At 41.2% G+C, this 18,024-nt stretch overlaps 1 protein-coding gene and 1 pseudogene across 1 annotated transcript in view; both read left to right on the plus strand.

Annotated features, from left to right (window-relative positions):
• Nucleotides 1-18,024, plus strand: part of Col4a3 (collagen type IV alpha 3 chain) — a 136,774-nt gene that overhangs the window by 86,353 nt on the left and 32,397 nt on the right. Inside the window, exons 20-34 of the mRNA XM_021155885.3 lie at nucleotides 216-251; nucleotides 1,758-1,922; nucleotides 2,485-2,574; nucleotides 2,999-3,094; nucleotides 4,130-4,200; nucleotides 5,447-5,629; nucleotides 6,765-6,933; nucleotides 8,701-8,793; nucleotides 9,431-9,532; nucleotides 11,305-11,402; nucleotides 11,818-11,968; nucleotides 12,282-12,395; nucleotides 13,393-13,560; nucleotides 14,791-14,880; nucleotides 15,208-15,342. Coding sequence (XP_021011544.1) covers nucleotides 216-251; nucleotides 1,758-1,922; nucleotides 2,485-2,574; nucleotides 2,999-3,094; nucleotides 4,130-4,200; nucleotides 5,447-5,629; nucleotides 6,765-6,933; nucleotides 8,701-8,793; nucleotides 9,431-9,532; nucleotides 11,305-11,402; nucleotides 11,818-11,968; nucleotides 12,282-12,395; nucleotides 13,393-13,560; nucleotides 14,791-14,880; nucleotides 15,208-15,342 — 1,761 coding nt within the window. The remainder of the gene's footprint in view (nucleotides 1-215; nucleotides 252-1,757; nucleotides 1,923-2,484; nucleotides 2,575-2,998; nucleotides 3,095-4,129; nucleotides 4,201-5,446; nucleotides 5,630-6,764; nucleotides 6,934-8,700; nucleotides 8,794-9,430; nucleotides 9,533-11,304; nucleotides 11,403-11,817; nucleotides 11,969-12,281; nucleotides 12,396-13,392; nucleotides 13,561-14,790; nucleotides 14,881-15,207; nucleotides 15,343-18,024) is intronic.
• LOC110308434 (cAMP-dependent protein kinase type I-alpha regulatory subunit pseudogene) lies at nucleotides 16,494-17,966 on the plus strand (annotated as a pseudogene).

Raw genomic sequence — 18,024 nt, forward strand, 5'->3', positions numbered from 1 at the left:
ACAGTTTCCAGGTGAGGAGTGAAGAGGAAGTCTTTCTTTACATCAGTGGAGATATTTTTTGTGTTTCTAATTTTTATATTTTACATGAGAATTTTGTAAGTGGTACACCTAAAAAAATTGAATAATAACTACAATGATATCGCCATTGAATTTTAAAGTGAGCAGGGGAACATCTATAATTTTGCAAGCAATTAACTGATACGATGTGTTCCCAGGTCCAAGTGGTCCCCCTGGAGTCCCTGGAAGTCCTGGTATGTCTGTGTTTCTTTGAATACTGTCCTTGTACATTCATATTACTTATAAAAGAAAAATTTTCATTGATTGAAACTAAACAGAGTTTCTAGCTTCTTGCTGGTTATATTTGTGGCCTATGTTGGAAAAGTTGCAGGTATTGAAACAAACTGATGAAGTAACGTTCAATGGTTTTAAGTGCAAGCATATAATCTTGGGGTATGAGCCAAGCCCTGATCCTCAAAGGTGGTACAAAGATACAGAACACTGATGTCACAGCAAGTAGACTGGTTGAAAGTAATCATTTTCATTATATAATACAAGGTACAAAGATGCCTAAATTATACTTTTCCTGTAAAGTTGTTGCTGTTGTTGTTTGATTTGGTTTGGTTTTTCAAAAAAGAGTTTCCCTGTGTAGCCCTGGATGTCCTGGAACTCACTCTGTTGATCAGACTGTCCCAGAGCTCAAAAATACACCTGTCTCTGCCTCCTGAGTGCTGGGATTATTGGTGTGTGCCACCATACCTGGCACTATTTTTGTAAAGTTTTACATTTTTTGTCTCTGAGCCATTTGAATGTTTACTTTCCAGGAGATAAAGAATAGCATTAGACATGGATTCTTAAGAGCCCATCCCCAGTAACTGTGCCATGTTCTTTTTAAAGGAAGAAAATGTAATAGATACAGAAATCGACAAGTATTATGCCTATATATACCCACTACATACACACATGTATATACACCCCCATAGACACTTTAATGGTAGACATCTCCCAAAGATGGAATGAGCAACAGAGCATTGTTTTAGGCATCTGGATAAAGATTCAAGACTTCCTTCTCCATTCCAGGCCCCTAAGGAAAGCATAGCCTCCTTTAAGAAGACAGTGAACAGAAAAATCACAAAATTCTGAAGCAGATAAGCATCAGAAGGATTTGGCTTTAGGCTCCACTAACAACCCCAGCTGGAGTCTCAGCTGGTATGGCAGTGAGAGCGCTCTTTTTAATCGTTTCACTGTTTATGAGGCAGAAGTTCAAAATTGAAGCAGTGCTGACTCAGAGTTGGGTCTATACCATCTAACTTAGCATCTGTATGCAGATATGCCTGCCTTCCCCATCCTTTCATGGTGGGAACACATTTTAATTACAACTTGTTCTTTCTCATTTGGGGGCGCCAAAATTAAGCATCCTCTAATCTCCAATTAAAATAATAAATCTACAGAATAGCAGTCATGCAAAAACTTTTCACAAGTCCTGTATATAAAGCTTACATCACAGCTCAGACTCCGTCTTGGCTCCTTGTAATAAATCACATGAGTCATCTTGTGGGACTGTTTTTACACTTTGCCTTAATATAATATAAAGTAACAAGGCCACCGAGAAAGAAAGGATATACACGGTTTGGTTTTATATGTTTTTATGTAGTTTTCAACTCTTGTAAATAAGAATTTATCATTCTATTTTGAACTGAAAAATAAACATATTCATCAGAAGAAAAATTAAAACCTTACAAATGGCTCTTTCTTCCAAGGACTGACAAGGCCTGGCCTCAGAGGATCCACTGGATGGCCAGGCTTGAAAGGGAGTAAAGGAGAGAGAGGACCCCCTGGAAAAGACACTGTGGGACCTCCTGGACCCCTGGGATGTCCTGGCTCACCAGGTCCACCAGGCCCGCCAGGACCTCCAGGATGTCCAGGTAAAGATATAAAATGGGCTGGTAAGGTTTCTGTTTCCCTGTGTTAGCAAGCGCAATAGAACTTCCAATGAACAACCCATCTATACTCAGGCACAGGAGCATGGACCTGTAGTACAGTCCTAGAAAATAGAACATAAAACGACAATGCATCTTTGTAAGAGCTGGCCAGCATGTGTCTTCTCAGTTGTGGATAAACTTCTAAAGGCTCATCTTCCACCAGAAGGATGGAGGAGATGCATGTAAAATCATATGTGTATTTAAAATGTGCTTTTTGGAAAAGCTCAAATAAAAATTAATGGAGGGTGTCTGCATGCACACCTGTGTATGTGTGGTGGTGGTGGTGGTGGTGGTGGTGGTGGGTTTTACTGTTTGTTTGCTTTGTGTTTTATCACTGTTGATAATTGAATCCAGGACCTCATGTATCTTGTGTGAATCAGACATGCACTCTAACCATTGAACTATATCCCCAGACCTCCCCCTAGGAACCCACAAACATACACACACACACAAACAAAGAAAAAAACAAAACAAAACCCTGATCTCTGATGGTGTCTTTTCATAGGTGACATTGTTTTTAAATGTTCCCCTGGTGAGCATGGAATGCCAGGTGATAGAGGACCTCCAGGAGCTCCAGGACTTGATGGACCCAAAGGTAAAAGCCCATGCCCATTACTGCTTCTCAGGACCCACACCTCCCCCCCCTCTAGTCAGAAAATGACTTCTTTTCCAAACAAATTACCTAGAAGTATTCACCTATCTGTCAATTGGCAGTCCATTTAACCTGCAGTGAATTGCTGGCTAAGCCTAAAGTGAGAGTCTATCCTACTTGCATAGGGAAAAACTGAGACAGTGGATGCTTCATGTAGATTCTTGGACTTTTCTCTCTCAGAAAGTTACAGCTCACAAGAGCATATCATACATGGGATTGTGAATTGCCGCAAACAATGATTAGTTTTACAATATCAACAACAACAACAAAAAAAACTGTTTAAATAACAGCTGCTGGGTGGGGAGTGCCTGCCCTTCCTGACTACTTTGTGTGACTGGCAAGCAACACATGCACTGTCCCACTGCAGGAGAACCAGGCAGTCCATGCACCGAGTGTCACTGCTTCCCAGGGCCCCCTGGAGTCCCAGGATTTCCAGGATTAGATGGTATCAAAGGAATCCCAGGTATGGACAACTTGCATGAAAATGTAGCATTGTAAGGACAGAAAATAAGTGTACTGAGACATTTAAGAGAGTATTAGGTTGCCTAGATATCATAATGAATTTAAAGAGTTCTAAAGAAGTGTGTTACCATGAAGTTGCCCAAAATCTCATAAGCCTGCTATTGTTTCCATGTTTATTTGGGTAGCTGAATTCTTGCAAGACTCTTACCCCCTGGGGCTAGAAAAGAGAGTCCTACATGGACTTGCAGATAGAATAAGGAAATGACCTTGCCAAGCACACAGCTCTTCCAGTCCCACTTCTGAGAGACTCGGGGACATATACAGTATTCCAGTGCAATGAAAAATTAGCAGCCATGTATGTCCGCAGCACTGAGGGAGACAGTGCTAAGGAAGCCAGAAGGGCACATTCAAGAGCCTGTTAGGCCATCTCTTCTAGCCTATGGTACTCTTCAGAATTATATGCCCTTTTTCATGAGAAACACATCATCAGCCATATTAGCTTTCCATATCTAGGACAGATATGAGACTTGCGCATTTGGAGAGCTAAATATCTAGAGATACTTGCTTAGCATTGATGACAATGGTTAAAAGTTGGAAACACAACCTAGAAGTCTAAAAGCCACCGTTAGCTAAAACCCAATGGATAGGCTAGCTGGGTAATAGTCAAAGAGACTTTGAAGTGAATCTATACACCTACATTTATTTGCATGTATATTGAATGACTATAAAATAGTGTTTATATAAAATAGTGTCCAGAATTTAGTGAATATTATCTTCCTGATGGTGGATTTGCAGTTTTCATCATCTTCTGTGTAATTTTCTTTCAATGAGCATATATAGGAAAAATCAGTATATATATCCTTAAAATTACAGGATGGGAGGAGGCTAGGAAGCCAGGACCTAAGTGTTCCAGTTGACAAATTTTGACTGCATGGATATTTTAGGGTGGAAACTGTCTTTCATCCTCACAAGAAAATATATTTTCTCCATACACTGCACTGCTCTGTTCAATAGCACATAATAAATTGCTTTGCAGGAGAACGAGGTGCGCCTGGTCTGAAGGGAAACCCAGGGTCCCCAGGAAGTGCAGGTCTCCCAGGATTTGCAGTAAGATTTCATGGTTCTAAATTTTAGCTTCACCTTGGAAAGCTGAGCACTCTGGAAATGTGACTGCATCACACATAAGTCTGTAGTCTGTGGCAAAGTGTAGGTCTTTAATTTAGAAATTGAAAGGTGCTTCATAGGTATTTGTCAGTTCAATGAGCAAATTAGTAAATTTATGTATCCATATATCATTTTTAATGGTAGCAGAAGTAGAAATTAGATTGTTGCCCTGGCTGACTGTGGGAACAAGGATTGACCTTAGATGAATTAGAAGTAATTTGGGGAGCAGTGAAGATGTTTTCATGCTGATTATGGTTAATATCATTGAAGTTTACTGATATATATAGATGCATAGATAGATAGATAGATAGATAGATAGATAGATAGATAGATAGATAGATATGATCAATTTTATGGTATGTAGTTTATAGCTCTATATAGCTATTAAAATTACTAATCATGTTATTATACTATATTATATATAAAATCCTGCTATTAGTTCTAATATTATAGTGAATTAGAAAGTTAGGTTTAATAACTAAGAGATGCATGTTAGAACTGACCAACCCTCAAACACAGTCTGAATCATGATGATGGTATGGCATGTAGAATTTCTATTAGTATCTTACATTGAAGTAATTATTATTTGTATTGTATTGACTTGGACTGTCTAGCTGGCTTCTTTTTCAGTTTGGGAAGTTAAAAAAATAAAATAAATAAGATGTTTGACATGATATTTGTGCGACAAAAAGTTTATATTAATACTTAAGGTTGGTGGCTTATGCCTGTAATCCTAACACCAGATACTTAGACAAGATTTCTGCGTCTTCAATGTCAGTTTGGTCTACAGTTTGAGACCCTGTTTTAAAAAGCAGCTCCCTCTACCAAAAGTAATGTATACTAAGAGATATTCATGTTCTGGCATTAACCTCTAGAGCAGAAGAAAGACTTAGAGACTAAGGAAGGCACATGGGCAGTCTCTGTGGAATAGGTACTGAGCTGTCTACTCAGCCAGAGTTATAATAACTAATCAATCGCTAACATGTATTTAATAGTATGTATATATTTTATATTTATATTTTATATAAACATACAACTACATATGTCTATCAACATATAAATATTAAATGCATTTAGGGGGAAATCTATGTTTATTAAGATTAAAAAGGTCTTATTGATAATGTTTTTAAGACTGACCAAGGAGAGTTCTAGCAAAACAGTGGACTGATTCACTTTTGTATCACCATAGGGATTCCCAGGTGACCAAGGGCATCCAGGACTTAAAGGGGACAAAGGGGACACACCTCTACCCTGGGGGCAAGTGGGTGATCCAGGTGATCCTGGACTCAGAGGCCTGCCCGGGAGAAAGGGCTCTGATGGAATTCCTGGAGGTCCAGGAGCGAAAGGACCACCAGGACCTCAGGGCGAACCGGTTTGTATTTAAGATTTCTTTCCCATTTCCCACCCTGTCATAAGTCCTCAGAAATTAGGAGATAATGTGATTGCCTAAAATACATGGTTTTCCACTCTAGACAACACAAGGCATCTTCAAAATAACAGTAATAACCCAAGCAAATATCAACAGTATTTTGACCAAATAAATAAGCTCCTTTTAGTGGCTTAGCCCAGTGGAGACTCTACCCTGACTCTGGCTTACAGCTCCTATCTCAATATATGGATCAAGTACATCTGTAGAAAAGAGACAAAAAAAAAAAAATCAGAGTTGTATATGGGACAGTTGGCTGCATCCTTCCTAGCACAGAGGAAGCCCTGGATTTGATCAACAATGAACAAACTGGCCATGATTGAGCCTGCTTGTTATCCAAGCACCAAGGTCGTGATAGCAGAAGTTCACAGTCATTCTCAGCTACATAGGAAGCTCTAGGCCAACATGGGGTATGTGTGAACCTGTCTCAAAAAAAAAAAAAAAAAAAAAAAAGAGAGAGAGGAATAGGGCTGAAAAGGAGGAAAGGAAAAGGAAAGAACAGAATATGACTAGCAAGGGAAATTTTTAGTAAATGTTTCTGGTGTCATTCCTATTCTTCTAGCAAATGCATAAAAGATACAATATTTAAGGCTGTGGTAGTCATGTAAAAAGATAAAATGTTCAAGACATTTCAGGTTATGTGAATTTTATTCTTCTTATGAGACAGAGTTTCTCACACATCCACCTGAAAACGTCACAGAGTGACAAACCAAGCTTCTCCACGATGGACCTGGGAGAAGGTTGTCCAAATGGATTTACAAAATGCCAACTTCTCCACATTTCCCAAAGATTGATCAGATTTATCTGATAAGAGGGATCTCACCCAGGACAGCTTGGGGAAAGTTGATAAGCAAGTTGAAGACACACACCCCCCCCACACACACACACACTCATTTACAGACTCTCTAACAAGATGAGCGTGGCTTCTCTGCATGGAGATATAGTAGATAGTTGTTCCTGGTCCATCTACAGAACCAGGGGTTCCCAGGCAGCCTCTCTGGTCCCCCTGTTTGAGTTAGTATTAACTGTGGTAAGGAGATACTGGACTGAGGCATCAGCAAACATGTCCCTGTTGTCACAGGCCCTGAGTGGAAGGAAAGGGGACCAGGGACCTCCAGGACCTCCTGGATTCCCTGGACCCCCAGGACCTGCAGGACCAGCTGGACCACCAGGCTATGGACCCCAAGGAGAGCCAGGTCCAAAGGGAGCCCAAGGAGTCCCCGGCGTCCTGGGACCACCTGGAGAAGCCGGTTGGTTAGTTTTTTCCCAGTCTTGCTTTTCTGTGAAGTGGGGGGACAGTTCTCACAGCCAACAAAGCTTCTTCAGAGCTAAGGAATGCATATGCAAATGTGTTCCTGGCAAATATGTCTTCCCAGAGACTGGGAAAGGGCAAGTAAAGACGTGACAGAAAAAAAATCCATCTCCCACATCACAAGCAGCTCATCTGAAACTTCCTGTAACCACCGATATCTCTGACTGATATCAGTATCCAAAATGAGCCCAGGCCAAGGGTTGAGTAAAACTCAAGAACACAAGACACTCGAGGGAGGCAAAAGCCAACAGTTTGATCTGAAGAAGTGTCTTCCCTTGCACATGTGACTCCAGGGTACCGACAAAACTCGAAAATATCTAAGCTATATGAACAATCATTGATAATAGTTTTTAAAGTCCATGTGACTTTTGGGACCTACAACTACTGAAAGTAATTCTCTGTCCAGGAGAAATAGGTCCTTATTGTACAGAGTTTTCAACAAGCAATGCCGGTGTGGTCATTTATCCCTCAGAAAATCACTTTATACAATGGTTAGCAGGCTGCCATATTATCAGTTTATACCAAGATTTGGTACCATTCCATAGTATTCATATCTGTCATCAAGCGAATGCATCCTTCTATCCACATGTGTGTAAAGCTTATTTATGATAGTGTTCTTATTTCTCCCAGTACATGACTTTGGAGGCTGTTGCTTTAATCCAGGGACTTAGCACACTGGACAGAAGTTCAGACCTAGCCCATCAGTGCATTTTATGTGGTCCAAAAGTTAAGAATGATCCTGATATTTTTAAACAACGGACAACATTTTTAACAATTTTTAACAAACAATTTGAACAACATTCTGCTATGCATTACAATGTATGAACTCATAATTAAAGTGTCCATCAGTGAGGTTATTGGAATGTAGCCATGCTCTGTGTTCTCTCTGTCTGCTCCGCAGTGGCAGAGTTAAGTAGTTGTAACATATCCAACTACAGAACCCAAATTATTTACTGTCTGGCCCCTTATGTGACTTATCTGACTTCATTTAATCTTTCATCCAACCTTCTTAATTCTCTCTAAATATGAACCTAAATGAGGGAGCTCATGATCATAAAATACATTATCAAATTTCCCATTACACACTGTGAAGCATAAGGTTTTTATATATATATATAAATATATGACGCATGACTGTGAGGTGACTAATCACAAACATGGCTTAATATTGGCCATGTGTTGATATTGCCTTCAGTATGTGTCTGCCAGGCAATCGTTATTTCCACAGTGACAGATAAGGATCTTCTCAAAGAGGCTAATAAAAGGGCCCAAACTCATGAAACTTGCAAACAGCAGAGCCAAACTTGAACCCAGACCCAGTGTGCTGAATCACACTTGCCATTTTGTTCAATAGGCCACACTAGCTTTCCATGTTAGCAACCATCCAAAAATACCACTGGTACCCTGCTACTATTCCCCAACTCCATGCCTAGTGTCTATTTATGGAACAATATTTGATTCAATATGCCAGTCTTCTGGGTTATGGATTAAAGCAGGGCTTAAACAAGACGCTTATATATATTTGCAGACCATTGAGAAATGTCTCTGCAGACGGGTTACCCCAAGCTACTTTTGCATCCCATAAACACAGGGATTGTTTCCTTTTCCTTGTGCTGTGTTTGTAATTCCCTCACAATACTTCCTGTTGCTGTGAAAACACACAGTGATGCTCAACCCAACCATACAATCATGTTTTCTTTTTAAGGTCTTAAAGGAGAACCCAGTACATCAACTCCAGTTCTAGGTCCCCCAGGCCCTCCAGGGCCCCCTGGTCAGGCTGGCCCCAGAGGTCTACCTGGTGAGTATCCCTGTTGTGAAATAGAGTCCATGACATCAGATGGCGCTCTTACTTCCCTGAGAGAATACAACTCCCCTTATAAGGAAAAGATTACATTTGTTGGATCTGGAAAAAAGAGTACAAGTGGGCACCATCCTGAAATATCCAGCTGTCAGGGGGCTTTCCGCTGTCCTTGGAGGTTACCCACACACTCCCCTGGTGCTCCGGATCTAACAGTTCTAAAAGCCAGCTGATACCATTCCTTACAAAGGTTATGGAGCAGAGTGAGCCCCGTGGCTTCTCCTGGAAGAGAAAGCAATGGCTCCCATCCTGAATTAGGGTGTTTCCCTCAGCACTTTCATTTCAAACTTAGTTTTGTTTTTTAAGTGATTTGAAACTTAATTTTGTATTTACAGAGGAAGGCATAGAGTTCAAGATATCTAGGATCCTTCTTAATGAAGAACGAAGTTATATTTTTAAAAGTCATAGCAACTCCTAACCTCTGGTCCACTGCATAGGAATGGGAAAAAACGCTGAGGTTATGTTAACATTGTTTCATAATTGCCAGAAAGCACTGTAAGGGCACAGAGAGCACAGACATTTCTTTTGGAAACAAATGAAGGAAAGTCACTGATGTGTGCATGTATGTGTGTTTAAGGTTTGCCTGGACCGGTGGGAAAATGTGATCCTGGTCTTCCTGGACCTGATGGTGAACCAGGAATTCCAGAAGCTGGATGCCCAGGGCCTCCAGGACCTAAGGGTAAATTAACGACTATACAACATAAGGTTCACTGTGTATATTTCAAGCTATGATTATGAATAGTGAATAAAATAGGGAATACCTAGGATACGCTGCCAAAATGATGCTTTCCAAGAATCTTCAGAAGTCTTGGGACAATACCAGGTAAAAAGACAGAATTCACATTGATCTGTGAGATAATATCTCAATCATACTTTTTAACTCATTTATTTTGTGTACCATCGAGGATGGGGTTGTGGCAGTCAGAGGACAATTGCAGAAGACCATTCTCTCTTTCTACCATGTGAGTCCCAGGGATCGAACTCAGGTCGTCAGGCTTCATAGCAGGAAACTTTATATACTGAGGCACCACACAGGCACATCAATCATGCTTAAAAAAAAAAAAAAAATACCTGGCCCACCTGGAAGGAAATTCACCAAAAGGTAATAGCAATTCTTTCTGCTCATAAGAAATTTTTATTTAATCCTATACTTCTTAGGTTTATATATTTCTGGACTTCACACATTTTTAAATAAGAAATTGACTATTACATCACAATTTTGGCTGAAGATATAGTACAGGAGTAGAGTGTGTGTTTAACACGAACAAAAGTTAAGATTCATTACATAGCATCAAACAAAACAAAAATATAGACTTCCATATATTGGATATGAATTAGAAAAGTTATTTTTCTTTAGTAAAAGATGCTGAGGGTTGGGGACAGTAGAGATGGCTGAGCAGAAAAAGCATACATTGCTCTTACAGAAGATGGGAGTTTTATACCTAGAACAAATGTCAAGCATCTCGCACCTGCCTGTAACTCTAGCTCCAGTGAGATCTGGTGCCTCTGGTCTCTGTGGACATTGACACTCACATGCACACATTGGCATACATACACACAACTCTTAAATAATAAAACAAATATTTTTGACAAGTAAGAAAAATAAAAGATGCTGTTTTCATCAAAAATGAAAGATTCCAAAAATCCCAGCTGCAGATATTGAGTAATAACTGGAGCTGCTCCTCTGAGCAGCCAACAAAATCCTGCACACCAAACAAAATTCTGTCCAAGATTCATATTAAAAAACAAAACAAAACTCAGGGCATGGACTATAACATAGAACACTGTGAGCTTTATGATACTGTCACGTTTGTTTCGTGATTGCTTTCATTGTTAGCATATAATCAACATTTTGATGTTTTATCTCTTGTTAATAAGCCGTTATTGGCTATTTTGTGCACATCAGTTCTGCTCATGTGAGCAAATACTTAGTAAATGAAAATATAATCCCAAGAACAGCTTTGATATTAACTTTCTGGTTTTCTTCCTCCATGAAGTAATGGAGCCTGGCTCATATTTTGCCTAGTCTTTACTGGACCATCCACCAATAACTTGCATGCTAATTTTGCAACTCTGGATTCACTTTCTGGACAAAGGCATCAATGTATGGGAAGCAGAACTAGCTTAGGAGCTAGAGGACCAGGACACTGTGTTGTAGATTTATCCATGGGACTGGGCTTCATAACTTACATTTTGATTGGTTGAGGTTTGTCTTTTTTTTTTCTTTTGTAATTGAACCAAATTTCATAGCCAATATAATTTGACTTGAAACTCAACTTGGTTGGAGTGTTTTGTTTTTAACTGCTAATTTATCAGTTGGTTTTAATCATCATCCAAACTTGTATACAAGTATCTGTCTACCTGGATGCCTCATAAATGTAATTAATAAAGAAAATATTGCTAAGAAACTTCCTTTGAGACTAATCTCTAGTGCATGTTGCTTTTCTGTAGGAAATCAAGGTTTCCCAGGGACAAAAGGATCACCTGGTTGTCCTGGGGAAATGGGAAAGCCTGGCCGTCCTGGAGAGCCAGGCATCCCAGGAGCCAAGGTAAGCAGGCTAAAATCTCAGGGAGGGGCAGTTGCAGTCAGCAGCTGCAAGGCCCTTATCAGACAAGATTCTTGAGAGCTAGAGATTGTCAGTATATTTGTTAATAAGATATTAATTTTTTAGTTTACTTGTAGATACTAATTTTTAAGTTCCTGTGGAAACTTACATATTCTACCCCTTTATTAATGACTGCATGAACATTCAGAGTATATTGGAGCACTCTCTTCAATGGATGTGAACTGCATATCCTGAGGCAACATTAAGCAGAATTTTGTACCAAAATCATTGACCAAACTTGAAAGGAAAATGTTTGTTGAACCGTAGTGTCTAAGCAGACAAATGTAGAGCACCCCTAACAAGTAGAACTGGGAAGCCTTGTGCTGGAGACACTACTAACCTAATGTCTCTGCTACAGGGAGAACCATCCGTAGGCAAGCCTGGGGAACCAGGGAAACCAGGCTTTCCAGGAGAAAGAGGCAATGCTGGAGAAAATGGAGATATTGGACTCCCTGGGCTTCCAGGCCTCCCTGGAACTCCAGGAAGAGGCGGGCTTGACGGGCCTCCAGGTACAACACCAAGTGTGATTACCTTTCTCCTTAGTGAACTCCACTGTGGGTGCTCTAGGGGGGCTCTAAGCATTTGTGTCTCAGTGAATAAATCAGTAAAAATGCCTAATTCTTTTTTTTACTCAGTATGACTGTTGTATGTTCCTTCTGTCTTCTGTCTTTCCTTTTCATGAGTGTCCTCTATACAGGCATGCCCATGGTATTGACTGTAGGCTGCTTTGAGAAGGTAACATATAGAAAATGAACAGATAGCAGCTCTAGGGCCTTGCTTGGGCTTTGGAAACCAAGCAAACTCCTGTATTCTCTACTGCAGGAGACCCAGGACAGCCTGGACCACCTGGAGCAAAAGGATCCCCAGGAAGATGTATACCAGGACCCAGGGGCACCCAAGGACTTCCAGGCTTGAATGGATTGAAAGGGCAACCAGGTAGGAGGAAGGATTCCCATCCAGGAACTAGGTAGGCAGGTGATGAGTCCTCTGGCTCTGTATTTTGCTGTTTAAAGTAGCAACTGTCCAGCAACAAGTCTTGACTACTATTCAGTAAGACATGTTCTTTTGGAAATGTAAGCCTGGTTTTTATGGCTAGTCCAAACAGCAGTGTGTACTGGCTATAGGAAGAGACTCAAACTTAATATAGTGAGTTGATTTGTTCATTTTAAGTAAGGAAATATGAACTCCATCAACAGTTTAGAAGATAAAGGTAGATGGACAGATGAGTTAGTAATATACACTAATATGCATAAACTTTCAATAAGTATTTTACTTTAAAAACTTCCATAAGATAAGGAAACAGTAACTTTGTAATGATTAAAATGGAGACGATGTACAGAAAGTTTCCTGTTTAACAAATTGTAAACTCACATGTGTAGTTGATTACTTCATAAGCAACATGAAACTAAAGTTTATGAAAATAGACCTAAGTGAGCCAGCCTGCTGTGAAACACCAGGATCCTTTCAACTTGACCTGGCTTCCTGGGGAAAGTTCTTTAGACCTCCATTAGTGTCTGTAGAGTAGCATCCTGATTATTTATCATAAATAAACTCTTGGCCAACACCTTAATCATTGCAGTGATGCTGTTTCCAGAGCATATAGCAGCTCACTTCTCAGGGGCTGCTATGTAGGTTTAAGGCGAAAGACTGGGAAACAGGCATAAAGCACAGTCCCAGAATGCACTTGCAGCACCGAGAAATAGACATAAGTGTCTTCCTTCATCACTGCAGGACCTATGAAATGGATAACACTAGAGCAATGGGGATCTGGGGAATGTCTAGAGGGAGAGAATAAACAAACATAATGATGAGTGTGCTGTTTAACCCAACACTACGTAGAAAACAGTTAACACTAAAATATTGCATATATCAGTTTCAGTTGGTAGAGAAGGCATTTGTTAAAACAATCATTTATCTGTCTATTCATACGTAGGTCGAAGAGGTGATACCGGGCCAAAGGGAGACCCTGGCATCCCAGGCATGGACAGGTCTGGGGTCCCCGGAGATCCTGGACCACCAGGAACACCAGGTTGTCCTGGTGAGATGGGACCACCTGGACAAAAAGGTTATCCGGGAGCTCCAGGATTCCCAGGGCCACCAGGTAGCCTTCCTTCTGCCATTGCCTTCTTAAGTCTCCTTCTACATTGCTCCTTCCAGGTGACTCTGCACACTGTATGCCTTTTCTTTTAGCTAGTATATTTTTCTTCCTAAATTAATTTTAAGAGAGTAGGGATCAAGGGACAGGAGGGTGGTAAAGTAGAACCATTACATTTTATAATTACCTAGGTTGTGGTTATTTTAGCTGTAGAGTAATTGTTGTATGAGATACCAACTAGTATTTTGTTGAGGTTCTCACATTTAATTTCACAAGGAACATTCGTCAGTAGTTTTCTTGTGATGGCTCAGCCCTACTTGGATCAGTGCTGACCTTATAGAGAATAGGCTGGGAATGGGTCCTCCTGTAGTATTTCCAGAAACAGTCTATGAAGAATATAGCTACTTGATAGAACTCCCCAGCAAAGTCATCTGGATCTAGATTCTTTTTTTGTGAAAATCCTTAAGTTTATCAGTCCAGGGGCTGGAGAGATAGCTCAGCAGTTAAGATCACTTGCTGTTCTGCCAAGGGACCAGCATCAGGTGGCTCATAACCACCTGTATTAACTCCAGCTCTATGGATCTGACATCCTCTTCTTGCCTCTTCCGACACCCATACACATAATTATCAGTTCAATGTAAATTTATAATGCTTAAAAACAGTCCTCTGGGGAAGAGACCAGGATAACTGCTTAGCTGACACATTATGCTTTGGTTCCTCTTACTATGCTTCTTTCGTGTGTCAGCTCTAGTCCTGATATTAGAATCTTTGGCACTTCTCCCATAATAAGAAAATAATCAAAACTACATGTTAAAACCAGCTTTAGGGTGGATAAGAACAAAGTCTGATGACATCCATACATGAAAATGTCAGACTAAAACCTTATCACTCAGTATGCCACATTTAAAAAAAAAAAAAAAGGAAATAAAAACTAAATTCTACTAAGGTCTACAAAAGAATAAACAGAAGATGTACCCGGAAGAAGCAAAGAGGACAAATGTCATAGGGATTCAGGGCACTCTGTTGTCAACCACAGTGTTATTTGTTACAATGACATTCAGACAGATGAAATTTTAAAGGACACCAACCCACCTCTTACACAAACCTGGTTATTTTCCTATTTACAAAAGACCATCCATTCCCAGTTTCTCTGTCTACATTATTTTATTTTCTGGAATATTTTGTTTTTTGTATTTTATACATCATGAAGTGCTTCGTGTTGATTTGTTGCCATAGGCGAGAAAGGAGAGATTGGAATGATGGGCTATCCTGGAACCACTGGCCCTCCGGGACTTCCTGGGAAACCAGGCTCACAGGGGCAGCGAGGTGAGTGGGGATGTCTTTCTCGGTGATATGAGGTATAGATAGCGTTCACTTACTTAATCACAAAAGAAATGGCATTTGTTCTTTAAGAAACAATGGTTGTCAGTGAAGAATGCATTTGCTTTTTCTGTGTTCTGTATTCCCTTCCCCCATTTGACCTGATCTTATTTTCACCCTGTAAACTTACGCCAGCACTGTTGAGTGCTGTGCTCTCAGGAACACACAGATTCGAAGATCTGTTCACACTTTTGTTCTATAGCATATGCATGCTACTAACCTTTGAATTCTGCTGCACTATGAGGATCTGCTGTGGTTACTCCTGTCTGTCAGGTAGCCTCGGAATCCCAGGACTGAAAGGGGAAAGAGGACGCCCAGGAGCCAAAGGAGAACGAGGAGAGAAAGGCAAGCCTGGGCCTTCTCAAGCAACACTCTTAAAGGGAGACAAAGGAGAGCCTGGACTTAAAGGTAAAGAACTGTTCCTGTTTAGAGTCGGACGATTCTGAGACTAAGACTATCAGAGGAACCCTTTAGTTGACTGGGTTGAGTCACCTGCTCAGTCACACAGCCATCTGGAAGCTGCACACATTCGGTTTTTTTTTTTTTTTAATAATAATTTAATTTTATATAAAACTAATTAGTTTTATATCCTAGTTGCTGAATTTAAAAACTCACTGATTATTTTATCATAAGCCTCAACACCCCATTTTTTGAGAAGTGTTTGAAACGTACATCTATTTCTCTGACACACACACAGTGATGTTCACCGCAGCACTAGTTACAGTGATTCCAAAGTTACAGAGGCAGCCTGTGTGTCCTTCAGCAGAAGGATGGACACACAAAAATTGGTGCATATGCACAGTGGACTTATTTTCAGAAGATGAGAAAGAACAAAGTTAGGATGTTTGCAGGAAAATGGATTCAACCAATGATAACTAAAAAGTTAACTAATTCAGACTCAGATGAATACCATTGTTGTTGAAATTACTTAATCTCAGACCGGGGTTTCTACTCCGCCTTTGATCATTCAGTTTCCAGATAAAACACACACAACTTTTGTATTTAATAAGCCTTAATCAGCACTAGAGCTGGACAGATGTCTACCCTCTAAGCTATTAGTTTTTAACCTCCCTTATCAATAACTCCGAGCTATGGCTTGCCATGTTCCGCTTGCACCGCTCTTGACTCCAACTGACCTTTGGCCAGTTCTTAGGATTCTCTTACCCCATGGTGTCTTCCTATCCTTCTTCCTGTTCCTGTTCCTTGTGGTCTCTCCTCAGACCCCAAGCCTAGGAATGAAAACTTCCACATTTTTCAATTCTACCCACCTATGAACTGTAGGCATTTTAATTTACCAATCAGGGATAACTTGGGGGCAGGGGAAGAGGTTACATGGTGTCACTTGGGTCTATGTGCAGATTCTCTCATCTCTGGGGGCAACCAGGCCTTGGGGGACAGTAGTTAGTATTTCATACCATATGTTTTCTCCCATGTGTGTATTCTAGTTTTATGCTTATAAACACTATCATATAGTGTATATGAAATTGAAGTACATGCAAAGCTGTCTGAAGAAACACAGAAGACCAATAGGAACAGGGGGATAAAAAAGGAAAGGGGGATCGCAGAGTGGTAGTGAGGCTGCGAGCTGAGCCCGCTGGACGCTCAGTCACCCCGGCCGCCTCGCCCTGCACTAGCCCCTGCTCGTGCAGCCGCCCGCCCTCAGAGAACCATGGTGTCTGGCAGTATGGCAACCAGTGAGGAAGAGCGGAGTCTCCGGGAATGTGAGCTCTGTGTGCAGAAGCACAATATCCAGGCCCTGCTGAAGGACTCCATCGTGCAGCTGTGCACTGCGCGGCCCGAGAGGCCCATGGCATTCCTTCGGGAATACTTTGAGAGGTTGGAGAAGGAGGAGGCAAGACAGATTCAGTGTCTACAGAAAACCGGCATCCGTACTGACTCGAGGGAGGACGAGATATCTCCTCCACCCCCACCCCCCCCAATCCAGTGGTGAAGGGCCGAAGGCGCTGCGGTGCTATCAGTGCTGAAATTTACACTGAGGAGGATGCTGCCTCCTACTTTAGAAAGGTTATTCCAAAAGATTATAAGACAATGGCTGCTTTAGCCAAGGCCATCGAAAAGAATGTGCTATTTTCACACCTTGATGATAATGAGAGAAGTGACATTTTTGATGCTATGTTTCCAGTCTCCTTTATTGCTGGAGAGACGGTTATTCAGCAAGGTGATGAAGGAGATAACTTCTATGTGATTGATCAAGGAGAAATGGATGTCTATGTCAATAATGAATGGGCAACCAGTGTTGGGGAAGGAGGGAGCTTTGGAGAGCTGGCTTTGATTTATGGAACACCCAGAGCAGCCACTGTCAAAGCAAAGACAAACGTGAAACTGTGGGGCATCGACCGAGACAGCTACCGAAGAATCCTCATGGGAAGCACTCTGCGAAAGAGGAAGATGAATGAAGAATTCCTCAGTAAAGTGTCTATTTTAGAGTCTCTGGACAAGTGGGAGCGTCTCACAGTAGCTGATGCATTGGAGCCTGTCCAGTTTGAAGATGGACAGAAGATCGTGGTGCAAGGAGAACCGGGGGATGAGTTCTTCATCATTTTAGAGGGCACAGCTGCTGTGCTGCAGCGTCGGTCAGAAAACGAAGATTTTGTTGAAGTGGGACGACTGGGGCCTTCTGATTATTTTGGTGAAATTGCCCTGCTGATGAATCGTCCTCAGGCTGCCACTGTGGTTGCCCGGGGCCCTTTGAAGTGCGTTAAGTTGGACCGACCTCGGTTTGAACGCGTCCTTGGCCCATGCTCAGACATCCTCAAGCGGAACATCCAGCAGTACAACAGCTTCATGTCCCTGTCCATCTCACCCGCCTCCTGGGCCTCTCCTCCCCAGTCCATGCTTCACTCATGCAGACTGCTTTCTCTTCCCTATCCACAGCGCCCAGTGGCCACTGCTTCACAGCTTCTTGTCTCTTTATACTAAAAGTTGCTTTATTGCACCATTTTTCATTGGGAGCGTTATTAAATGCTCATTCACAAATAAAAAGAGAGTTGTATGGAAAAAAAAAAGGAAAAGGGTCTGAAGGGGATCCTGCTCAAAGTAATTATATTCTTGCATGGAAATGGCCTTCTG

Source organism: Mus caroli, unplaced genomic scaffold (genome assembly GCF_978045245.1).
Source record: "Mus caroli unplaced genomic scaffold, Mus_caroli_1 scaffold_1, whole genome shotgun sequence".
NCBI lineage: Eukaryota > Metazoa > Chordata > Mammalia > Rodentia > Muridae > Mus > Mus caroli.